The sequence below is a fragment of the Theropithecus gelada genome, chromosome 16 (genome assembly GCF_003255815.1).
Source record: "Theropithecus gelada isolate Dixy chromosome 16, Tgel_1.0, whole genome shotgun sequence".
Lineage (NCBI taxonomy): Eukaryota > Metazoa > Chordata > Mammalia > Primates > Cercopithecidae > Theropithecus > Theropithecus gelada.
Window position 1 is genome coordinate 75,576,416 of NC_037684.1, and position 20,914 is coordinate 75,597,329.

The 20,914-nt window shown below is 50.0% G+C and overlaps 2 protein-coding genes across 4 annotated transcripts; one reads left to right on the forward strand and one right to left on the reverse strand.

The window, feature by feature from the left end:
• Positions 1-214: 214 nt before the first annotated feature.
• Positions 215-19,019, reverse strand: MED9 (mediator complex subunit 9). Of its 2 annotated transcripts, XR_003116183.1 has the most exons (4): positions 18,673-19,019; positions 5,410-5,953; positions 4,698-4,701; positions 215-246 (listed from the first exon to the last, which is right to left on the reverse strand). XR_003116183.1 is itself a non-coding variant. In XM_025361867.1 (2 exons), the coding sequence occupies exons 1-2, from the start codon at positions 18,894-18,896 to the stop codon at positions 5,737-5,739; spliced, it is 441 nt and encodes a 146-aa protein (XP_025217652.1). In that variant the 5' UTR covers positions 18,897-19,019; the 3' UTR covers positions 4,002-5,736. The 2 variants fall into 2 exon arrangements, 1 of the variants encoding a protein (XP_025217652.1); XM_025361867.1 differs by lacking the exon at positions 215-246 and having other exon boundaries at positions 4,002-5,953.
• RASD1 (ras related dexamethasone induced 1) lies at positions 659-2,798 on the forward strand. 2 transcript variants are annotated; one of them, XM_025361865.1, is made up of 2 exons: positions 659-1,329; positions 1,547-2,798. In XM_025361865.1, exons 1-2 carry the CDS (start codon positions 1,044-1,046, stop codon positions 2,098-2,100), a joined length of 840 nt encoding a protein of 279 aa, XP_025217650.1. In that variant the 5' UTR covers positions 659-1,043; the 3' UTR covers positions 2,101-2,798. The 2 variants fall into 2 exon arrangements, with proteins under 2 accessions (XP_025217650.1, XP_025217651.1); XM_025361866.1 differs by having other exon boundaries at positions 1,621-2,798.
• Positions 19,020-20,914: the final 1,895 nt, after the last annotated feature.

Here is a 20,914-nt window from a genome sequence, read left to right on the forward strand (position 1 = left end):
AGGGTGTGGGCCACCGGCTGCAGAGCCCTCCATGCCACAGAGCATGTCCGGCTGGGAGAAAGGAGCAGGCTGAGGCCTGCAGCAGAGCGCGGGGTTGGGGACCGCTTCTGCTGGGCCCCAGCCTGGCTACCTGAGGCCCCTGCCCCATTCCTGCCGCTCGCCACCTGCCTGCCCCTAGCCTCTGTTCCAGCTCTGCGCGCCGCGCCCGCAGCCTCCCCAGCCGTCGGCTGGGCTCTCTGCTGTCCTCTAGCGGCCCGAGCACACGGTGCCGAGCTCCGCGCCTGAGGCCCCGAAACCCCGCGTCCGCCCGGCGGTCACCTCACGGGAACAAGAGCCAGGCTGGGGACCGCAGCGGGAGGGGGCTGGGGCTGGGGCTGTGCTCTGAGGACTGCAATATACAGTCCGTGCAAGCACCCAGCAAACGCTGCTGCGCTTACTGGGTTACTTACTAGATGACTATTCTCTGGGGAAACAGAACCAAAGAAAGTAAGTGTACGCGCGCGGGAGATGCAGGAAGGGGGGTCCTTGCCCGAAGAGGGACAGGGGCACCGCCGGGACCAGAACCCCGACGCCCTGCGGCCGCCAAGCAAGCGGCAGTGGAGGAGTCCGAGCGCCTCCAGCCTCAGCCCGACCCTGGACTGTTTCCCCCAAGTCTCCGCACCCAGAGGGCAGGAGCCGGGCAGCAGGAGCCGGACAGACGAGGTCGCCGGGGCTGGGAGCGGGTGCGGGGGAGGCGGGCCCCGCGGGACGTGACGCACCGAGCTGGGAGGGCCGGGGCGGGGCGGCGACGCAGGCTGCATATAAGGGCGGCGGGCGGGCGCCAAAGCCAGAGCAAGCTGCCTTTGCCCAGAGCTTGGGAGAGCCCGAGCCGAGCCGAGCTCAGCTTAGCCTAAGCCCAGCCCAAGTGGAACCGGAGCCCCAAGCCCGAGCCGCGCCCAGCCCGAGCAGAGCCCTCCGGCCGCTCACCCGCGCTCCACCCCAGCGACCGCCTGCGGCTCTCAGTCCTCTCGGCCCCGTGCCCGCCCTCGCGGCCCCTCTGCCCAATGAAACTGGCCGCGATGATCAAGAAGATGTGCCCGAGCGACTCGGAGCTGAGTATCCCCGCCAAGAATTGCTATCGCATGGTCATCCTCGGCTCGTCCAAGGTGGGCAAGACGGCCATCGTGTCGCGCTTCCTCACCGGCCGCTTCGAGGACGCCTACACACCAACTATCGAGGACTTCCACCGCAAGTTCTACTCCATCCGCGGTGAGGTGTACCAGCTTGACATCCTCGACACATCCGGCAACCACCCGTTCCCCGCCATGCGGCGCCTCTCCATCCTCACAGGTGAGCCGGGGGCCGGGCAGGCACGGGAGGGAAGGGCGGGCAACCCTCGGCCAGGGCACCCCGTGAGCGCCGGTCCCGCTGCCGCTGCCGCGCGCCAAGTAGTGCGCTTCGCGCTTAGAGAGGCTAGCGCGCCCCGCGCAGCCTCAAAGTCAGCCCGACTTGTCCCCTGGGCGGCCACCCTCACCTTCTCCTTTTCTGCCCTCTGTGCCCCCTCTAGGAGACGTTTTCATCCTGGTGTTCAGCCTGGACAACCGCGACTCCTTTGAGGAGGTGCAGCGGCTCAGGCAGCAGATCCTCGACACCAAGTCTTGCCTCAAGAACAAAACCAAGGAGAACGTGGACGTGCCCCTGGTCATCTGCGGCAACAAGGGTGACCGGGACTTCTACCGCGAGGTGGACCAGCGCGAGATCGAGCAGCTGGTGGGCGACGACCCCCAGCGCTGCGCCTACTTCGAGATCTCGGCCAAGAAGAACAGCAGCCTGGACCAGATGTTCCGCGCGCTCTTCGCCATGGCCAAGCTGCCGAGCGAGATGAGCCCGGACCTGCACCGCAAGGTCTCGGTGCAGTACTGCGACGTGCTGCACAAGAAGCTGCTGCGGAACAAGAAGCTGCTGCGGGCCGGCAGCGGCGGCAGCGACCCGGGCGACGCCTTCGGCATCGTGGCACCCTTCGCGCGCCGGCCCAGCGTACACAGCGACCTCATGTACATCCGCGAGAAGGCCAGCGCCGGCAGCCAGGCCAAGGACAAGGAGCGCTGCGTCATCAGCTAGGAGCCCCGCCGCGCCAGCGACACAACCTAAGGAGGACCTTTTTGTTTAAAAGTCAAATCCAACGGCCCGGCACGCTCCGTGCGCCCCGGGCCGCGAGCGCGCGGACTGGCGTCTCCCCTCCCCGCGATTCGCCCCCAGCACTGGGGAGGCGCCACTGAATCGAGAAGGGACGGTCATCTGCTCCGGAAGGAAAGAGAACTGGCCAAGACTAGGACTATTCCCCCACCCCCGTTCCCCCATTGGCGCCAGCCACCCCCACAACTTGGGGGGCGAGGGCCCAGCTGAGGGTGGATTTGTCTTCTCAAAGACCTAAGAGTGAGCGCGGGGGCGGGGGGTGGGGGGGATGTGAAGTTATCCAGCCTCTGTTAGGCTTCAAGAAACCGTCCTGCCCGCTTGCGGGTCAGGACCCAGGGGCATTATCTTGTCTGTGAATCCGGGTTGCTGTGACAGCCGGCAGAGCCTCTGCCCTCCCGAAACTAAGGGGGGCGTGGGTCAAATCATAGCCAAGTGACTCGTTTACATGTGAGTGAAACTGCACAAAGGAACACAAAACAAAACTTGCACTTTAACGGTAGTTCCGGTGTCAACAAGGACACGAACAAAACCTTACCCAGGTGTTTATACTGTGTGTGTGTCAGGTCTTTAAAGTTATTACTGTTGTTTTTTAAATATACAATAAAATAATTTAAAATGGAAAACCGGTTTTTCTTTGCTTTTAGAGATGGCTGGAGTGGGGAAGGGTGCGGAGAAGGAAGGGGCTGGGCTCTGACTTAGGTGGAACTAGAACTTCCCCAGAACTGGAAAATAACCCTGGCCTTCTGAAAGCAGCTTGGACTGCCAGAAAAGCCCGCGATGCCTGGGGCATCTATGCAGGGGATGGTTCCCTAGAAAACCAGGAGGAATATAAAGGATTTCAGCGTTCCCCCTGGAGATGAACTCTTTCTAGCCATCCATCCGCTTAATTTTCTTTGGGTTGGATGACAAAAGGCCTCATTTTCTGAGAGAATGTTTTGAATTCTTCAGTGTAAACGCCACTGGAACTGTGCCTAGCCATTTTGTCACCAGACTCAGTGTGGGCCCAGGCAAACTTTCAGACTGTTGGAGGCATCACTCAGGCCCTGGGGAAAGAGCCTGAGACCCATCTGGAAGCAGGCCCATCCTGGTGCCCACCCCTACCCCCTCAATCCAGGGTGCCACCCTGTCTGGAGACAGGAAACTCCTTGGCCTCCGCTCCCCGCTAGCTCCAGGCAGTGCTCATGGCCAGGTGTGGAGCCCCATGCCCCCCTCAGCCTTGCTGTCTCCCTCTCATGGCTAAGGCACCCTGGAGCACCACTCTCTTTGCCACTAGTACTGTAAACCTGTGGTGGGCGACACCTGCCAAGCCTCAAATTCTTCACCCCAGGAAGAGCGAACACCCCTGGCATGGGCTCGCTATGGGGATTAAGTGTGATGTTTGAAAAGTACTTAGCACAAATGCTGGCCACCCAGTAATCCAAATAATTGGTGGCTTTGAGAGGGTGCTCAGCCCTGTGAGAGACACTCAAAATCGTCTGAGAAGGATTTCAACCCTGCTCCGGTGAGGGTGGCTCCTCCTCCAGTCACAAAAAGGCACCCCCCACCCCGCCGCACCCCACCGGGGAAAAAAAAAAAAAAAAAGGCAACCACGGATGGCCCAGGGGCCCGTGACAGGCACTGGCAGGGATGACCCGCCAGGCAAACTGCCCTTGAGGCCAGCCAGGAGAGGAGTTCCTGTTCCACACTGGTTCAGCAGGTGTGTGTCCTGGGGCGGAGGGAGGTGATAAGCAGAGGTGTGGTTCTGTGTCTGAATAGACAGAAACATTTTTCTCTCAACTCCCTGACAGCCATCCCACTATGAATTTCTCAGTCCAAAAAGCATGATGTCCTGAGACAGCAGAGCGTAAGTCCTTTTAATGATGCATTTGAAAAATGTTACAAGTCAAAAAAGGAACAAAGGCAGGCTCGGCTCCCTCCGCCCCCACGAGGAGCCCTTGTCCATTTCAGCCTTGCACTCAGAAAGACCCTGGGGGTCTTGTATTTTCCACGTGCTTCATGTTTCATGGTATCTGTCAGAGCCTTAAAACTGGCCCACCCACTACTGTGAAATTTCAAGGAAATAACTGATTCAGTTAAATAACAGTCCCAAGGTAGAACTGGTCTCACAGGTGACCACTCGCTTAAATCCAGAGCCTGCTTTTCTGCCCAAAGCCACTGAAATCTGATCTCCTCCTTCACACAGCCCCAGGTCCCCAATATGCCACCCACCTTCTGACACGTGACTACAGGTCTATACTAATGGAAGCTCTGCTAAAAACATCTCCACCCAATCCTCCTGCCAACGAGGTCAGTTGGCGGGCATCTGTTAAGCCCCTAAACTGGTCAGCGCAGGTTATGTGCCCATTCCTAGATCCAAACAATACTCCAGGACTTCACACCTCCTCCTCGAGAGGAAAGGGAGAGAACTGCTCTTACCTCAGTCTGACAGGCAAGGGAGAGCACACAAACAAAACGTCCCATCTGGAAGAAATCAGGGAAGCTGGGGAAATGAGGACTGTTCACAAACTTTTAAGAGCTCAAACTTGGCTGTGTAACTTTCAGACCTAGCTCATGGTCGGGGACCACCTGAACTGGCCCCCAGGGTTGCCGCTCTCTGAACACAAGGTGCATAGTGAACCCCTCTGCAGTGTAGTACATGTTGCTGCCACAAGTGCAAAGGCCAGAAGGAAAAGACCTTTTAACCAGAGCAATGGGAATCTGAAATGCCAGAAGGGGGAAGGTCTGTTCGCCTGAAGACCTCTTTGAGCCTGCGTGGAAAGGATGGCCCCTTGTCAACCCTGGGGAAGCACATCTGAAGCGTTTTGTCCACTCTTGGGCACTGACTGAGGGTGATGAGCGAGGAAGGGAGCAAGAGGTGACCGCGAGGAGAGCCGAGGAGGCAGGGAACCTGGAGGCGGCAGGGAACCTGGAGCAAGGGGCTGCCTGGCAGGGCTCTGGGCTGACACCCCCACAGCTATAGTTCCATTCACTGGCTCAAATATAAAAGGAACCAAACTGTTTGGGAAAAAGGCCACCCTCTGGCCTTTCAAAACATTATCTCACAGTTCTACGCCATATGAGCGCAGGCTTAATTCATCCAGTGAATTCTATGCAAATGTTTCAAGAAGCTGCTTTAACGGGAACAATGTGTACCTGGTACACACTGATTCTATGGGGGTGGGAGGAGAGGGAGGGAAGGAAGCAAAGAGGAACTGCCTCCCTTCCTACTGTGCTCTTCAGATCTGTCAGTGCAGCCCGGCGCAGCAGATGGCCCCTCCCCAGCGGCAGGGGAGAGCCCTCCACCCCCTCCGCTGCCTCCAGGAGCATTCTGACTTCCACCAGCAGGCACTCCAGTTATTATGCATCTAGACATATGGATCTACACGAAGAAACCCAGCGCAGCCAAGCTCGGTGCTGGCTCCCGCACAGGCGACGCACATGCAGCAGCACAGGAGCCCCGCCCCTGCACCTTGAGGTTCTGAGCTGGGGTCCACAGGAACCACGCCCCAAGGAGACTTTGGGGATGGTAGTGGGGAGACAGGCCATTGGCTTCCCCCCGTTTCTCAGGAAGTCGGCCTCACTCTACTCCTTGGGGATTTCGAACATGCAGAGGCTCTTGTACTTTTGCAGAAGCTCGTTCTTGGTCCTGACTTGCTCCCGGAGGCTCTGCAGCTGCTGCTGCTGCTGCTCAGGGCTCAGGTGGATGCCGGGCATGGTGCTGATGAGCTTGCGCATCTCCTGGAACTTGGTTTTGAGGGCGTTCAGGTCCTGGTGGACCTCCGGGCTGTCCTTGTCCATGCTGTGGGGGAAGAACAGCTGTTAGCATTCGCAGCTTGATACATGTCTTGGCTTTCCCGTCTTGCACCCCCCAGAGCTCGCTGTCATTCCTGCGATAGCTTTTAGAACACTTCATTTTATGTGTCTATCCTCTGACTAGGCTGTCCACCCCCAGAGGAAGGGACGGGTTCTCTTTTAGGCAGCCAGCAAAGAGCTCCCAGGCCTAGCACACTTGCAGATCACACACAGACACTCTTGATCTTCTGTCAAGTCAACTGTCACTCTGTGAGGTCAAGGACCATGTCTGTCTGGTCACAGGTGTCTCCCTACCCTCGGCCCAGTGTGTGGCACACTGCAGGCACTCAAGAAATGTCCGTGTAAAGAATGAATGCTTGGCAAATAAGCTCATGAACATGTTGGTTCAATTAACAAACCAATACCAATATCAGGTGACAAATGCCAAACAAAACTTGCTAAAATATGACATTTTGTCTAATTGGAGCCATTTCTAGGCCAATCAGGAGGCTTCACCAGCTAGCAAGAGCTAATTTTAGCTGAGGTTTTGATGCTGGCTTGAACCTGTTAACATAAAGACTAATTTCCACAGAGCTGTTCATAAATTTTAAATTAGTTAAAATGGAACTGATTTAAATGTCTCAGCAGACACAGGCTCTCTTCTGCCATGGTGATGGACACTCCCTGCCTTTGATTCAAGTTCACTTTCAAGGCAGACCGTTCGCTCTATCTCACAGCTATTAGCTGCACAGAGGTCCTACTCAATGAAAAACAAGGCAAGAACAATCTCCCTTAAGATAAAAAAAACAGCCTGGCAGTTGCTCTTACACATTTGTTTGTTTGTTTTTTGAGACAGAGTCTCACTCTGTCGCCCAGACTGGAAGGCAGTGGCGCGATCTCGGCTCACTGCAACCTCCACCTCCCGGGTCCCGGATCAAGCAATTCCCCTGCCTCAGCTTCCTGAGTAGCTGGGATTACAGGCACGTGCCAACATGCCCCGCTAATTTTTGTATTTTTAGTAGAGATGGGGTTTCACCATGTTGGCCAGGCTGGTCTCGAACTCCTGACCTCAGGTGATCCACCTGCCTTGGCCTCCCAAAGTGTTGGGATTATAGGCATGAGCCACCGCACCCAACTTCCTATACATTTTTTAAAAGTTAGTAAGTGGAGGAGCTTTTGAAAACAAGTGGTTGAGACCAAAACTAAAAGGCAATTCAGTAAGCTGTTCTGAAAGTAAGCCATTGAGGCATAAGAGGGAAAAACTGTCAATGATCATTAATTTTTTAAATAAATGTTCATCCGTAGCGGGAAATTTCAACCCAGATGGTGCTAATTCATGTTTACTATTCATCATTTCTCTGCTTACGCAGGCAAAATATCCATCTTTCCTGGCGATCCATCAGTTACATCTCACACCTTGCAAATCAGATGGCCACCATGGCCAGCTCAGTATTTACCAACAGCTCTAAACTCAGAGGGAGGGTACGGAGAATCAATCACTTCTTCCAGGAAATGACAGGCCAGCCAAACATCTCTTGTCATTTGATGCCCTCAACTGAGAGACACCATTAACAGTATACCTTATCTCAGATTCTAGAGAGGATGAACTGGTATTCATGAGAACTAAAAACCCTTTGGAAGGAAGCAAATAGGGAACTTCTTTTATTTTAATTCTTTGAAGTCTCAGCTCTGATCCACAAACGTGGACAGAAACCATCTGGACTTCTGAAATCCTTCTACTTGGATGGCATGCGTGTTAACATACTGTTACGAATTTAAGTCCCAAGGAAGTTTTAAAATTAAAATATAGTTTTTTAAAAAACCGACTCATCACATGAGTCTGAAACAACATGGTAAAACAAACAAAAAAGTACTTAAAATAGAAATGTGGATGACAGGTAATTCCATTCTTGAAGCAAACATAACCTGACCCAGAAGAAAATTTAGTTCTGAAAGTTGAAAGTGGGTCACATTTAAGATGCTCATCTCTGAAAACCCCCAAATCGCACGGGTTGCCTGTTCTTTGGTGAACTTTCAGGAAAGGAGACAGTCTTCAGACAATAAAAAAGGAGCTGTAAAACAAGCCACCTGGAGGGCAGCTGAGCCAAAAGGGGCCGTGCAGCCCACAGGGGGGCACCTCTGCAAGCCCAACTGCCCTAGTTGGTGGAGGGAAATAGCACAGAACTCCTGGCGTGAAGAAAACACGCTATTCAGAAGTGGGCACCTGCTAAGCCAGGATGACTGTGAAATATTCAAGCCAAAAGAAAAGGGACAGGCCCAAATACTGAGTGAATAAAAGCAGAAAGCTCTAAGTGGGCCTGCCTTTGTGTTCAAGGTTAGTCATCGACCAACTATAGAAGGAATGAAAAAAGCCAGTAGGTCAAGGAGGATGAACATCGTACAAACAAGGCAAGGTCAGAGCACCTTGGTCCCACCTACTGTGGTTTCTTCTTTTTTTGAGACAGAGTTTCACTCTTGTTGCCCAGGCTGGAGTGCAACGGGGCAATCTTGGCTCACTGCAACCTCCGCCTCCTGGGTTCAAGCGATTCTCCTGCCTCGGCCTCCTGAGTAGCTGGGACTACAGGTATGCACCACAACACCCCACTAATTTTGTATTTTCAGTAGAGACGGGGTTTCTCCATGTTGGTCAGGCTGGTCTCGAATTCCCGACCTCAGGTGATCCACCCACCTCGACCTCCCACAGTGCTGGGATTACAGGTGTGAGCCAATGCGCCCGCCCCCTACTACGGTTTTTTTAAAGAGTAGACAAAAATACTACCGCTAGGGGTGATCCTCTGAGCATCCTTCCCACGGATAACAGACAGTTGTATCTGTGTCACCAGACTCACGGGCAACATTCTAGGGTTTAGGTGGGTGTGTCTGAGAATCATGCCCGGATTTTCTTTGTTGTTGTTCTTTTTAGTATGGATGCTTTAGTACAGATGCAAACTGGCCAATAACTGTGTTAGAACCACTGACACGGACTTCCTCCCAAACCTGACAGTCATTTCTTTTGACCTCTTGGTGGCATCTGACTCACGTTTCCCATTTCTTCTTCCTCACAACTTCCATGCACTGTGCCTCATGCTCCACTCTGTCCTAGCTGCCTTGCCCTCAGACTAGCCTTTACCAGTCCACTCCTCTGCCCACAGGCTCTCCTCACACCATACTAACTCCTGTGGCTTTCATTTTTCTAAGATCATTTTTAAAAAAATGACAGTAATAGGTACTAGAGGGAAAAAATTCAAAAATGACAGACACCCAAGGCTTAGAAAAGGGAAATCTCATTAACCCCTTGTTCCAGAGATAACCTCTGTTAACACGTGGTGTCCACTGTTCCAGATGGCTTTGAAATCTACAATAGCATACAAAACACACAAACTTTTCTTATTTGACAGAAATGTGACCATCCATAGTTCTCATTCTTGCTTTTTCTAGTTAACAATGCACCTCAGATGTCCTTCCACGCTAACACGTATACAATCAGACAGCTAAATCACCCTGGCTATTCACGGGTGGTTGTACTGTTTGTAATGTACTAGAATGACAGTGAACATCTTGTACTTATACCCTTATGTACTTGCGCAACTATTTTGGTAAGATCATTTCCTATAAGTAGGGATTCTGGGTCAAAGGTTATATATATTTAAATTTTTGACAGACATTACCAAAATGTCCTCCAAAAAAAAAACTGTACTGATGCAGATTCTCTGTAGCCACAGAGGGCGCACTTCTCCCTCCCGCCCTGGATGATACTGTCTACTACTTACCTATCAACTGTGTTTCTCTGCTCCAGTTCTGCCAAGACCTATGAAGCCTTCCAGAGAGGAAGGCCTTGAACTTATACCCTTGCTTTCATCTGCTCACAGCATTACATGTAAAAAATATTCTTTTTAGCAAAGAGCAACAAAAAGTTCTGTTGCTAAACGGAGTATGAAAAATCACTGCTCTACAAAATGCCCAGAACGTGTTCATCCACTCCCGAGCCCTGGACACCGGGAGCACTCCCCAGCCAGCCCTCCTTCCTGCACTTCAGTTTCCTCCCCACAGTTACCAAGGCGTTCCTGCCTGGCGTCTGGGAGACGGCAAATGTCCAGCATAGACTCGCTGTCAGCAGGGGATGGGGGGAGGGTGCAGTCCCACTTACACACTCTACCAGCCGAGCTAGCAGCCTGGCCTCCCAGACCCCCAGACTTGCACCTGTGTGCCCCCTTCTCCCAGCCTCCAGCCTGCCAGCTCCATCTCCTCTAGACCAGCCACCTCCCATTGCCACTGCCTTCCTGTGGATCCAGGTCCTCTCCTCTTCTGAACCACTTCTGCCCCACCGACCTTTAGAAATCCAAGTCAGGCCGGGCGCGGTGGCTCAAGCCTATAATCCCAGCACTTTGGGAGGCCGAGACGGGCGGATCACGAGGTCAGGAGAACAAGACCATCCTGGCTAACATGGTGAAACCCCGTCTCTACTAAAAAAATACAAAAAACTAGCTGGGCGAGGTGGCGGGCGCCTGTAGTCCCGGCTGCTTGGGAGGCTGAGGCAGGAGAATTGGTGTAAACCCAGGAGGCAGAGCTTGCAGTGAGCCAAGATCCGGCCATTGCACTCCAGCCTGGGCGACAGAGCAAGACTCCGTCTCAAAAAAAAAAAAAAAAAAAAAAAAAGAAATCCAAGTCTGAGCAGGTCACTATGCTGCTTAAAAATCAAAAATCCCAGATGGCGGCTGGGTGTGGTGGCTCACGCCTGTAATCCTAACACTTCGGGAGGCTTAAGTGAGTAGATCACTTGAGACCAGGAGTTCGAGACCAGCCTGGCCAACATGGCGAAACCCCATCTCTACTAAAAATACAAATAAAATTTTTTTTTGTATGTTTACAAAGGCATGGTAGCGTGTGCCTGTAGACAGAGATGGAACCCCGTCTCTACTAAAAATACAATTTTTTTTACAAAGGCATGGTGGTGTGTGCCTGCAGTCCCAGCTACTTGGGAGTCTGAGGCACAAAAATCAAGTGATTCCAGTGAACCTGGGAGCCAGAGGTTGCAGTGAGCCACGACATGCCACTGCACTCCAGCCTGGGCGACAGAGTGAGACTCCATTTCAAAAACGATGGCCTCCTACCCACAGACAACACCTTTCAGGCAAATTCAAACTGTGAAGGAGGCCCCCCAGTGCCACCACAAGCGCCTCCAGCCTTCCCAGGCAAAGCTTCCCACTCTTCCCAGAACCCATGTAAATGCTTGCCTGGCATTTCTCACGCCCACTAAGGAAGTGCTCACTCGCAAAGGCCTGCCTTTGTGGGGCTTGCCTTCTGGTGGGGCCCACTTTCTGGTTATAATTCATACTGAGTGGATGGAAATGACATGGCAGAGGAGTGAAGAGGCTTTTAGGCAGACTGGAAACACCTCGCCCAAGCAGTCTATGAACACCCTCTATCTGTGGCCGCTCATCCTGCTCCCTGGGGTGTGGCTGAGGGAGAAGAAAGTGAACGGCAGAGGCCTTCAGTAACTGCGTGACTATCCCCGGGAAGCCAGTGTGGGCACTTAGCGGGGGCTGCTTCCTACACAACCCGGGAACAGGTCTCAGCTGGCATGGAAGGCCGGGCAGATTAAAACAGACACTTGAGTGGGCAGAAGACAGTCAATAACACCCTGTTCCCACGAAAGAGGTCTGGCTGGGGCTCTGAGGTCTTGCTGACCTGCTGAAGCAGCCAGGCCAAGCTAGAGGCGCCGGGACAGCGTGCTCATCACTGGAGCCCTGTCTGTGGTGGCAAGGACGGCGCCCCTCTACCTACCTAGCAGCCTCAGACCTTGTAAAGAATTTTAAAAAACTGAATTTAAAAAATGTTTTTTAAAGTACCCACATCGACAGATTACTCTTACAAAGGGAGCCAAAACCATCATGCAAGGCAGCAACAACTGTAATTCAGAAGGCCTAGGCTGGGCTACTTCGTTCCAAACTCAGATTCGATTTATTAAGTTTGAAGGAAAAAATAATAATTTTCCCCAATCTAACAGAGCCCATTTCATTACTCCTTTATGATATATTTTTAAAATGTAGGATCCATATATATCAAGAAAGTCTCAAAGTTGGGATTTATAATATTTCTTATAGGCACGAAAATGTGATTTCTTTTCCCTTTCCTCATTCTTTTTTTTTTTTTGAGACAGAGTCTTGCTCTGTCGCCAGGCTGGAGTGCAATGGTACGATCATGGCTCACTGCAATCTCCGCTTCCTGGGTTCAAGTGATTCTCCTGCCTCAGCCTCCCTAGTAGCTGGCACTACAGGCGCCCGCCACCACACCCAGCAAATTTTTGTATTTTTAGTAGAGATGGGCTTTCACCATGTTGGCCAGGATGGTCTTGATCTCCTGACATCGTGATCCACCCGCCTCGGCCTCCCAAAGTGCTGGGATTACAGGAGTGAGCCACCACGGCCGGCCTCCCTTTCCTCATTCTTTAAAAATAACATAAATGCGTAGTTTAAGTTTTCATTCAACTGCGGGAAAGACACTAGAAGAGATGAAAGTGCTATGGGTTCCAACTCCAAGCAGGGCTGTCCAGCCAGAGCACTCCCAGAACCAGGCGGGTCCCTGGGGTACAGGAGAGGCTCTGGTTCACAGGGCTCTGTGCAGCATTTCCATGGGCACTTCTAGTGGAGGGGCTGGAGGGTCTGCCAGCCTGGAGGACTCTGCCCACCCAACAGCACCTGCAGCAAGAGGACCCTCTGTGGGTCTTGTGTTGGGTTATCCGGGCAGGCAACCTGAAGATGGTCTGCAGAGATCCCTGAGTGAAGGGCTAAGTTTGGGTTCAATTTGGGAAGAACGGAGAACAGAGAACAATTAACCAAATAATATTCACAGGATAAAATGAGCATAAAGGCAAAGATACTAATTAAATACTGATTACAATATCCAAAAGCAAGGCTGAACGACCTGGCCAATGAGTGGTATCAACAGGCTTGGAAGTAAAGAAGCAGATTAAAGACGAAATGTTCCAGTAACCAAAAGCATCATGATCTTAGGCAGGCTGCTAGAAAACGCCACGGGAAAGGAAGGGCCAGGGAAATACTGACAAGAAAGAGGAAGGGCAGAAAATTAACCTTAAAAGATAATTAAATGTACCATGAAGATTTAAGAACTAAAACAGTTTGGTGCTGGAGAAGGAGAGAATGTCCAGAAGTAGATCAGAAAACATATGGGAATTCAGTGCATGGTAAAGGTGGCACGGCAAGCAGGGAAAATAACAAATATTCAAAAACAGCAGTGGGAAGATGTGGCTAACTGGGGCCCCCTTACTCTTCCCACCAAAATAAATTCCAGGAGCCTCAAAGAATTAAAAGTAAAAAATGGAACCATGAAAGTTCTAGAAAAAAGGCATCAACACCTATAATTTTAGAGTGGGAAAGCCTTTCTAAGTAGGACCAAAACTCAGAAGCCATAAGGGAAAGGCTTAACAAATCTGACTACAAGAAATTCTATGCATCTGAATGAAAAACAAATACAAAAACCATGACTATGAACAAAGTAAAAAAAGAAAAGCAACAACCCTGGGGGAAGTATTTACAGTACATTTAACAGACATTATTTCCTTTCTGTACATAAAAGAATCTCACAGAGAAATGAGCAGTTTATAGGGAAAAATACAAGCGACATATAAAATCGCCTATGAAGGGATGCTTTACCTAACATAATGAGAAATCAATATATCATTTCTGACCTATGAGATCTGCCAAAGTTAAAAGTTTAATGGTGATGGCAGGTGATGGGGAAAGACACAAACCCTGTCGGTGGAAGCATAGATCAGGGCATTCTTTCTGAATTTGCTCACAGTGACCCAAACGGTAAATTCACATATACCATTGCTAGAAATTTACCCCCACAGAGACTACCAAGAGTTCACCAAGATAGTATGGGCAAAGATGCTTGCTGCAGTGCTGATTCCAAAAGCAAAATGCAGAAACGACAGTGTCCTTGAGCAAGAAACTGTTTACATAAACGACAGCACATTCAGAAAGTGGAATATTATGCAGCTTTGCAAGGGAGCTGGGAGGAGTGAAGGGAGAGGCCCTCTTTCCATTTCATATCCACGGGTACTCGCAGAATCCATCTACAACTTTAATTTTTGTTTAATGCTTTCTGGGTGGCAGACTTATAGGCCATTTTAGGTTAACTGAAGCAGTCTAGTCTACAAGGACTGAATTTTGGAAAATAGTTAGCTAAAAAGATGTAGTGCTCTAAATTTAGCATAACTATCACAATAAAAAATGTGCTCCAGCAATTCTACTGCTGGGATTTGTCCGATCATAACTTACTCCTACACAAAGATGCTAACCCTAGCACTGCTGGTCATAGCAAGAATAAGAAAACCACCTAGAAGCCCATCAACAGAAAACCAGTTACATCAGTCATGCTGCATCCACAAGATGCAATTTTCTGCAGCTGCCTTAATGAGGTAGATCTTTATGTGCAGTATGGAAAGGTGGCCAAAATAGACTAATCAGTGAAAAAAGTCAAGTACATATAAATTTTTGAAATTCCATTCATATGTAATTCCCAGAAGGAACTTAGGAAAGTATTAATAGCAGTTACTGCAGGTGAGGAGACTTGGGGGAAGGAACCCTTTTTCCATTTTCCATTTCTCTGTACTTCTAAACTTGCAGTTGTTACTTTTATTAAATAATTTTTCAAAAATTCTGAATTACTTATGAGAACAAGAAAGGCTAAATTCACTACTTCAGGTTTTACCTCCTTACTCATCCCCTGTGCAAGAAGTAAACAAATAACAAAAGGATCACTGGGGAAGTTATAGGAAAGGAAGGGACCCAGGGCCAGAGAGCACCACCTGGGTGGACTGGACACGATCCTAGCCCTCATCTCCGCCCGCCACGACTGTGTCTTGACTGGCTTCCAGCCTGACAGTTGCACTAGCTCCCCATCCCTCAGAAGACCCCTGCACTGTTTCCTGGCTCTTCCCTCCTCCCCAGCCCCCTTCCTGCCTTGGATGTATGCTCTGCACCACCAAGCTAGAAGCTGACTCCCATGAGTAGATACTATTTCGTGTCCTTACATGTTTTTCCTACACCACCCTTCCTCCTGCCTCCCTTTCCTAATTGAAGACTCATGTTGGCATCAATCTCACTAAGCATTCTGACTCTCCCAGGCTTCACGTGGTCTCCTCTCCCTTCCTCCTCTGCCCTTATTCCTCCCTCAATAGCCTATAAACTCAAGAGACACACCTATACTGAAGGTTTTCAGGTTGGATCCTAGCCTCTTCTCATATTTACAGCTGCAGAACCACTCCATTCCTTTGCAGCTACTGTTTCCTCCAAGTGGCTTTTTCTGCTCTTCTGTCTTGTCTTTCTCTTTTTTCCTCTCTTTCTCTCTTTCTTTCTTCTTTGAGACAGAGTCTACGTCACCCAGGCTGAAATGTAGCAGTGTGATCATGGCTCACTGTAGCCTCAGCTCCCTGGGTTCAAGCTATCCTCCCATCTCAGTGTCCCCAAGTGCTGGGCTTACAGACAGACATGAGGCACTGCACCTGACTCGTGTCTTTCTTACCAGGGGGTTTCTTCCTATGCTTAGTGGCCTTGGCCATCCACTCATATGTTTAAGAATAAAACATTAAAAGGCTTAGTGGAAGCTCTGCAAATGAGTGATGCTTGTTCATTTTCTCAGAATTAATTGAGTAGGCTTTTTTTTTGTAATGTCTTTTCTCTTAATTGGTCACACACGATAGAGAGGGCACTTCCACTCTCTTTGGCTGCCAATCTAGAAGCCAGGTGGGGGAAGGCTCGGGTGGGGTCTCTCTTCAGACTGCAAACTTTCTCTTTATCCCTCTTTTCAGTTATGATTCCCCCTACCTACCCCTGCAGTGTGCCTGTTGTCCCCCAGTCCAGGTACTCTCTGGCTTATTTGTTCCTAAGAATAAATCTTGGGAGAGTAACCTTTTAACCACCCACCAATTTAGAAGAAGGGTAGTCACCTGGCCGCTTGGAGGGGATGGGAGGTGGGACAGGACTGCTTCTTAAACAGACTTCCAAGTAATCATCCTGTTCTTAGACCCACCTTCACCCCTATTTCCAGGGGGTCCTTGCACTAGAGTTCCTGAGATCTGGGGGTAGGCCATGTTTAACAAGCCAGCTGCTTAGGAGTTGGTAGATGAATTAGCACTGGTCATTCACTTTGTAGCGATCATCTCCTGTCCTATTCTTTTCGGTTTTATGCTTTTTATTTTTGAGATACGGTCTCGTTCTGTCACCCTTGCTAGAGTACAGTGGCATGATCTGGGTTCAAGTGATCCTCCCACTTCAGCCTTCCAAGTAGCCAGGACTGCAGGCACACACCACGCCTGACTAATTTTTTTTTTTGTATTTTTTGTAGGGATGGGTTTTTGCCATGTTGCCCAGGCTGGTCTTGAACTCCCAGCTCACCTCAGCCTCCTAAAGTGTTGGGATTACAGGCATGAGCCACTGCGTCTGAAGGTTTTATGTATTTTTTTTTAAGTCCCTTCTGTGTCCCTTTAGACGAAACAGAGACAAGCACATGTGATCAACCCACTAGGTTTCACAGGTACGCTCTTGAGTACATCTCCCAACAATCCTATGACATAAGCATTTCCATTTCATAAGAGAAAAACAGGCTCAGAGAAGCTAAGCTACTTGCCCAGGTCACCCAGTCAGCACATTATAGAGCTATTACATAATCTAAACCTCTCTTTTGAGGTCCACTATGGACATATTAGAGATAAGAAGATTATGGCCTAGAAAGGTTAGACATTTATATCAAGATTAGAAGGCATGAAAATGTCAGTATACAGATTTGAACTCAGGACTGTCTAACTTCAAAGCTTCTCTAGTATAACTTACTACTACATCTTTAAGGCCAGCCCAACCCAGCTGCTTTACCAGGGCTCAAGAATATACTCTTGGGGGGTTCAAGAGCTGTCTTTGTGAATGTGTACATTTTGTGTTTTCCTTTTTCCACATTTTTCTTAAAACCAGTAAACTGGGGTTAATCTGACTAAACCCTTTATAATCCGGCACTGCCCTGGGATTACAGGGGCTCCATATGTATTTCTGTCTGTGATCATTATCACAGGCTCACAAAAACTGAACAGGCTGTCTTATCCCAGAAACATTTTTTAAAATTTATTTATTTATTTATTTTTGAGACAGTCTTGCTCTTGTTGCCCAGGCTGGAGTGCAACGGCATGATCTCGGCTCAATACAACCTCCACCTCCCGGGTTCAAGTGATTCTCCTGCCTCAGCCTCCCGATTAGCTGGGATTACAGGCACCCACCACCACACCTGGCTAATTTTTGTTTTTAGTAAGAGACAGGGTTTCACCATGTTGGCCAGGCTGGTCTCAAACTCCTGACCTCGTGATCCGCCTGCCTCGGCCTCCCAAAGTGCTTGGATTACAGGCATGAGACACCACGCCTGGCCCTTATAAACAGTAAACACCAAGTGAAGCCAAATGAAGCCAGGGTCTAATGTGAGAACAAAGCCTTTGTAGTTATTTGAAAAGTGGCAGAAGAGCATCAGGTCATCCCACAGCAAGTGAATTTAGTTTGTTTAAACTCAAAAGTGGGTGGGCCACTAATAGTCAAGACCTTCACGTTGTAACAATTCCATTTCAGTAAAACAGTGAAGAGCACATTCATGTTCACCTGAATGTTACTGGATTCGTAATTTTCTTTTAATTTACTTTGTTTTGGTCTTTAATGGCTGAATAAGAGTTATAAGCCTAAGGGTTTACACCTACTATCACGTGGATATACAGTGAAGTAACATAATGAAAATAATTTACAGCCTGGGCAACACGGTGACACTCCATCTCTACAAAAAATACAAAAATTCGCTGGGTGCTGTGGCTCATGCCTGTGGTTCCGGTTACTTGGGAGGGTGAGGTGGGAGGATGGCTTCAGGCCTGGAGGTTGAGGCTGCAGTGAGACGAGATCATGCCACTGTACTCCAGTCCGGGTGACAGAGCGAGACCCCATCTCAAAAAAAATAGTAATTTAGGCAAACACGGGGATCAGTAAGACTTTTGTGCTTTTGTTTTTGGTTTTTCCTTTACAGAGTCACTTTGAAAACTCAGGCTACCCTGAAGGTTGGCCAAAAGGATGACAATTATTTCCTTTGGTACTGTTAGAACAAAGTCAGTACAGGTGGGTCTAATCATCTCAGGTAACTTCTGTGTTTTTGTTTAGTCTAATGTTTCCCATCGCCACCGCTCCCCTCTCAATCTTTTTGAATTATGGGTTATTCCCAATCATGTCTTTTTTTCTTTCTATGCCCCTTTTACTGTGTCCATCCCATAGCACTTGGCAGTGTCCTACACAGGGAAGATGATGCTTATCTGTTGAGTCTGTTGAAATAAGGAACTAAAGTGAGTATTACTAACATTAAAGGTGAGAAAACTGAGGCTTAAAGAGATTTAATTTGCTCAAGATCGATGGGATGCACGTTTGAGCCGCTGGACAAAAGTCTGTATGTAGTCTCTAAGCTGGCTTCATTCTTAAGGATATCGCACCTCTCGGGGCTCAAATCGTTTGCTTAACTCATGGAATGTCTCGGTGGTCTTGGGAAAGGCCTCTTCCCGCTCTGGGTCTGAGTTTCCCCATCTGCGAAACGGGGGCGTGCCCTAGAGCGCCAAGGCCTCTTGAAGCTCTGAAATGGCTGAGACGAGAAGCTGGAGGGAGTATGGGGCCTGGTCCTCTCCTAGGTTCTTACCATTTGATGATGCTGTGAACCAAAGGTAAAAAGGAGTAGTTCTCTTCCTCCCTCGCGCGGGCAGGTGACTGAGGCCGTGGCGCCGGCGACTGCTGCGGCTGAGGCGCAGGGACAGGCGGCGGCTGAGGGGGCGGCAGCGGCTTGGTGTCAGGCAGCGGCTGGTCGGACGTTGGCGGCAATGCATCCTCCGTCTGTCGCCCGGCTGCCACCCCAGCAGAGGCCATGGCTCCGGGGTTAGGTTAACCCAGAGGTCGGGTCGCCGAAAGCGTCGCGAACTCTATACGTCACCACCGCGCGCCCTGCAGGGGCGCAGTGTGGAGGAAGGCTCTGAGCATGCGCACTGGGCACTCGGCTGGCAACGGGGCGGAGGGGGGGTGGGGAGACTGTTGCTAGGCGACGGGCCGTGGGTGGGTCTGGGGTGCCTGGTTTTGGGTTGAGTCAAGATTGCTTAATTATTAAATAGTGAGAAATAGGGGATTTATTTCAGAAATAACAATTTTTTTTTTGAGACGGAGTTTCGCTCTTGTTGCCCAGGCTGGAGTGCAGTGACGCGATCTCGGCTCAACGCAACCTCCGCATCCCGGGTTCAAGTGATTCTCCTCCCTCAGCCTCCCAAGTAGCTGGGATTACAGGCATACACCACCACGCCCGGCTAATTTTGTATTATTAGTAGAGACGGGGTTTCTTCATGTTGATCAAGCTGTCTTCGAACGCCCCACCTCAGGTGATCCGCCCTCCTCGGCCTCCCAAAGTGCTGAGATTACAGGCGCAAGCCACCGCACCTGGCCAGAAATAACAATCTTCTTATTCCTATTCACACGATGAAGAGGGCCCCAAAGGCACAAACACAGGAAGCCTTGAGGTCAGTAAGGCGCAGCCTGGCCCAGTGCACCCAAGTCTGGAGAGGAACCACTGGACCTGCAGGAGGCGTAGACAGCACTTACCTGCTGGCTAAGGCACCAAACCCGGCCCGGCCCACAGTGCGAGACATCGAGACCTCGTGCTTAGCCCTAAGGACGCAGAGGCAAAGGGATTGCGGTCCCTTCAGTGCTGCATGGCTGCTGAGAGTCTGATAATTCAACTCAACACACTTTTAGTATGCACCTGCTGGATGGCCAGGTGTAATGTGTGGTTGCAGGGAGGCTGTCCTTGCTTTCAATACAAGGTAGAGGGGATTCGTGCCAGGAATAAATATCATATCCTGGAAGAACGACCAAGTCAGGTACTCTCCATACCTTCGGGCCAGTTCCTCAAACCCCTAGGTCCCAGTTTCCTCACCCCTAAAATCATATTTAGTTCAGAGTCATGGCAGAGCCTAAACTGCATTCTAACTTCACATTCATGGCTGACCCCAAAAGGTCTTGTTGGCATGAGGACTCCCTAGGATCGTAGGCCAAAGATGGGTTTATGGTTATGCTTCTCAAAACAAGTTTGCTATGAGGGCTAAGTAGCAATTTTCTGCGCAATGGGGACACCCACCCTAAGCTTAGCTAGTGAGTAGAAGACATGAGTGGGGAAAGCCGTCAACTGGCGAGCCCATTCTGCTGTAATCCACCATCATGGGCAGTACAGAGAGGCGAGGAGGTCCACATCCACATAGCGCTATGAACAGGAGCCTTAAGAGCAAGGTGGCCAGGGAAAGGATCACTGCTGATATTTTCAGGCACATTGGGAGGGCTGTGTGGAGGCAGATCCTTGTGGAGTAGGACCATAGACAGAAGTGCTGTTGGAGGGTGCGCTGTACAGGTTCTCTGCAGCAAGAGCTGCCTGCGGTGCCCCAGAGAGAGAGCAAAGGGAGGGAGTGGGTTGCGGGGTTTTCTTCCTTCTAACCATGAACCTCTCCAACTAAGGGAAAGTCCAGGAGTTCTGGTAGAGCATGGAGGAAAAAAAAGGCCTGTTAGAATAGGGCCAGATGTGCTTGAAGAGACTGTATACCCTTGGAGTCATCTGGGGAAAGATGATATAGTAATAGTAATAATAATAATAATAGTAATTACCACAACTACCATGGAATAAAAGTAGATACAAGGAACAGAGTTACAGTCACTGTCTCACTTAATCCACAAAAAGAGGTCTAGAAGATGGATGTCAGGATCTCCATTTTCTAGACAAGAAAACTAAGACTTACAATGGTTAAGATCCCAGCCTAAGGGTCCACGCTGCTTGCTGACTCCAAGCCTATGATCTTAACCAACGCTAAAGAGACTTCAGGTCCCTACCAGTTCTGTAACTTTATGATTCA

What these genes read in the sequence shown, in the direction of transcription:
- RASD1 (XM_025361865.1), top strand. Translation starts at nt 1,044, where the DNA reads ATGAAACTGGCCGCGATGATCAAGAAGATGTGCCCGAGCGACTCGGAG. An exon ending in GCGCCTCTCCATCCTCACAG is followed by an intron (nt 1,330 to 1,546) that starts GTGAGCCGGGGG and finishes TGCCCCCTCTAG; the next exon opens with GAGACGTTTTCATCCTGGTG.
- MED9 (XM_025361867.1), bottom strand. Translation starts at nt 18,896, where the DNA reads ATGGCCTCTGCTGGGGTGGCAGCCGGGCGACAGACGGAGGATGCATTG. An exon ending in GTTCACAGCATCATCAAATG is followed by an intron (nt 5,954 to 18,672) that starts GTAAGAACCTAG and finishes CTTCCCCCACAG; the next exon opens with CATGGACAAGGACAGCCCGG.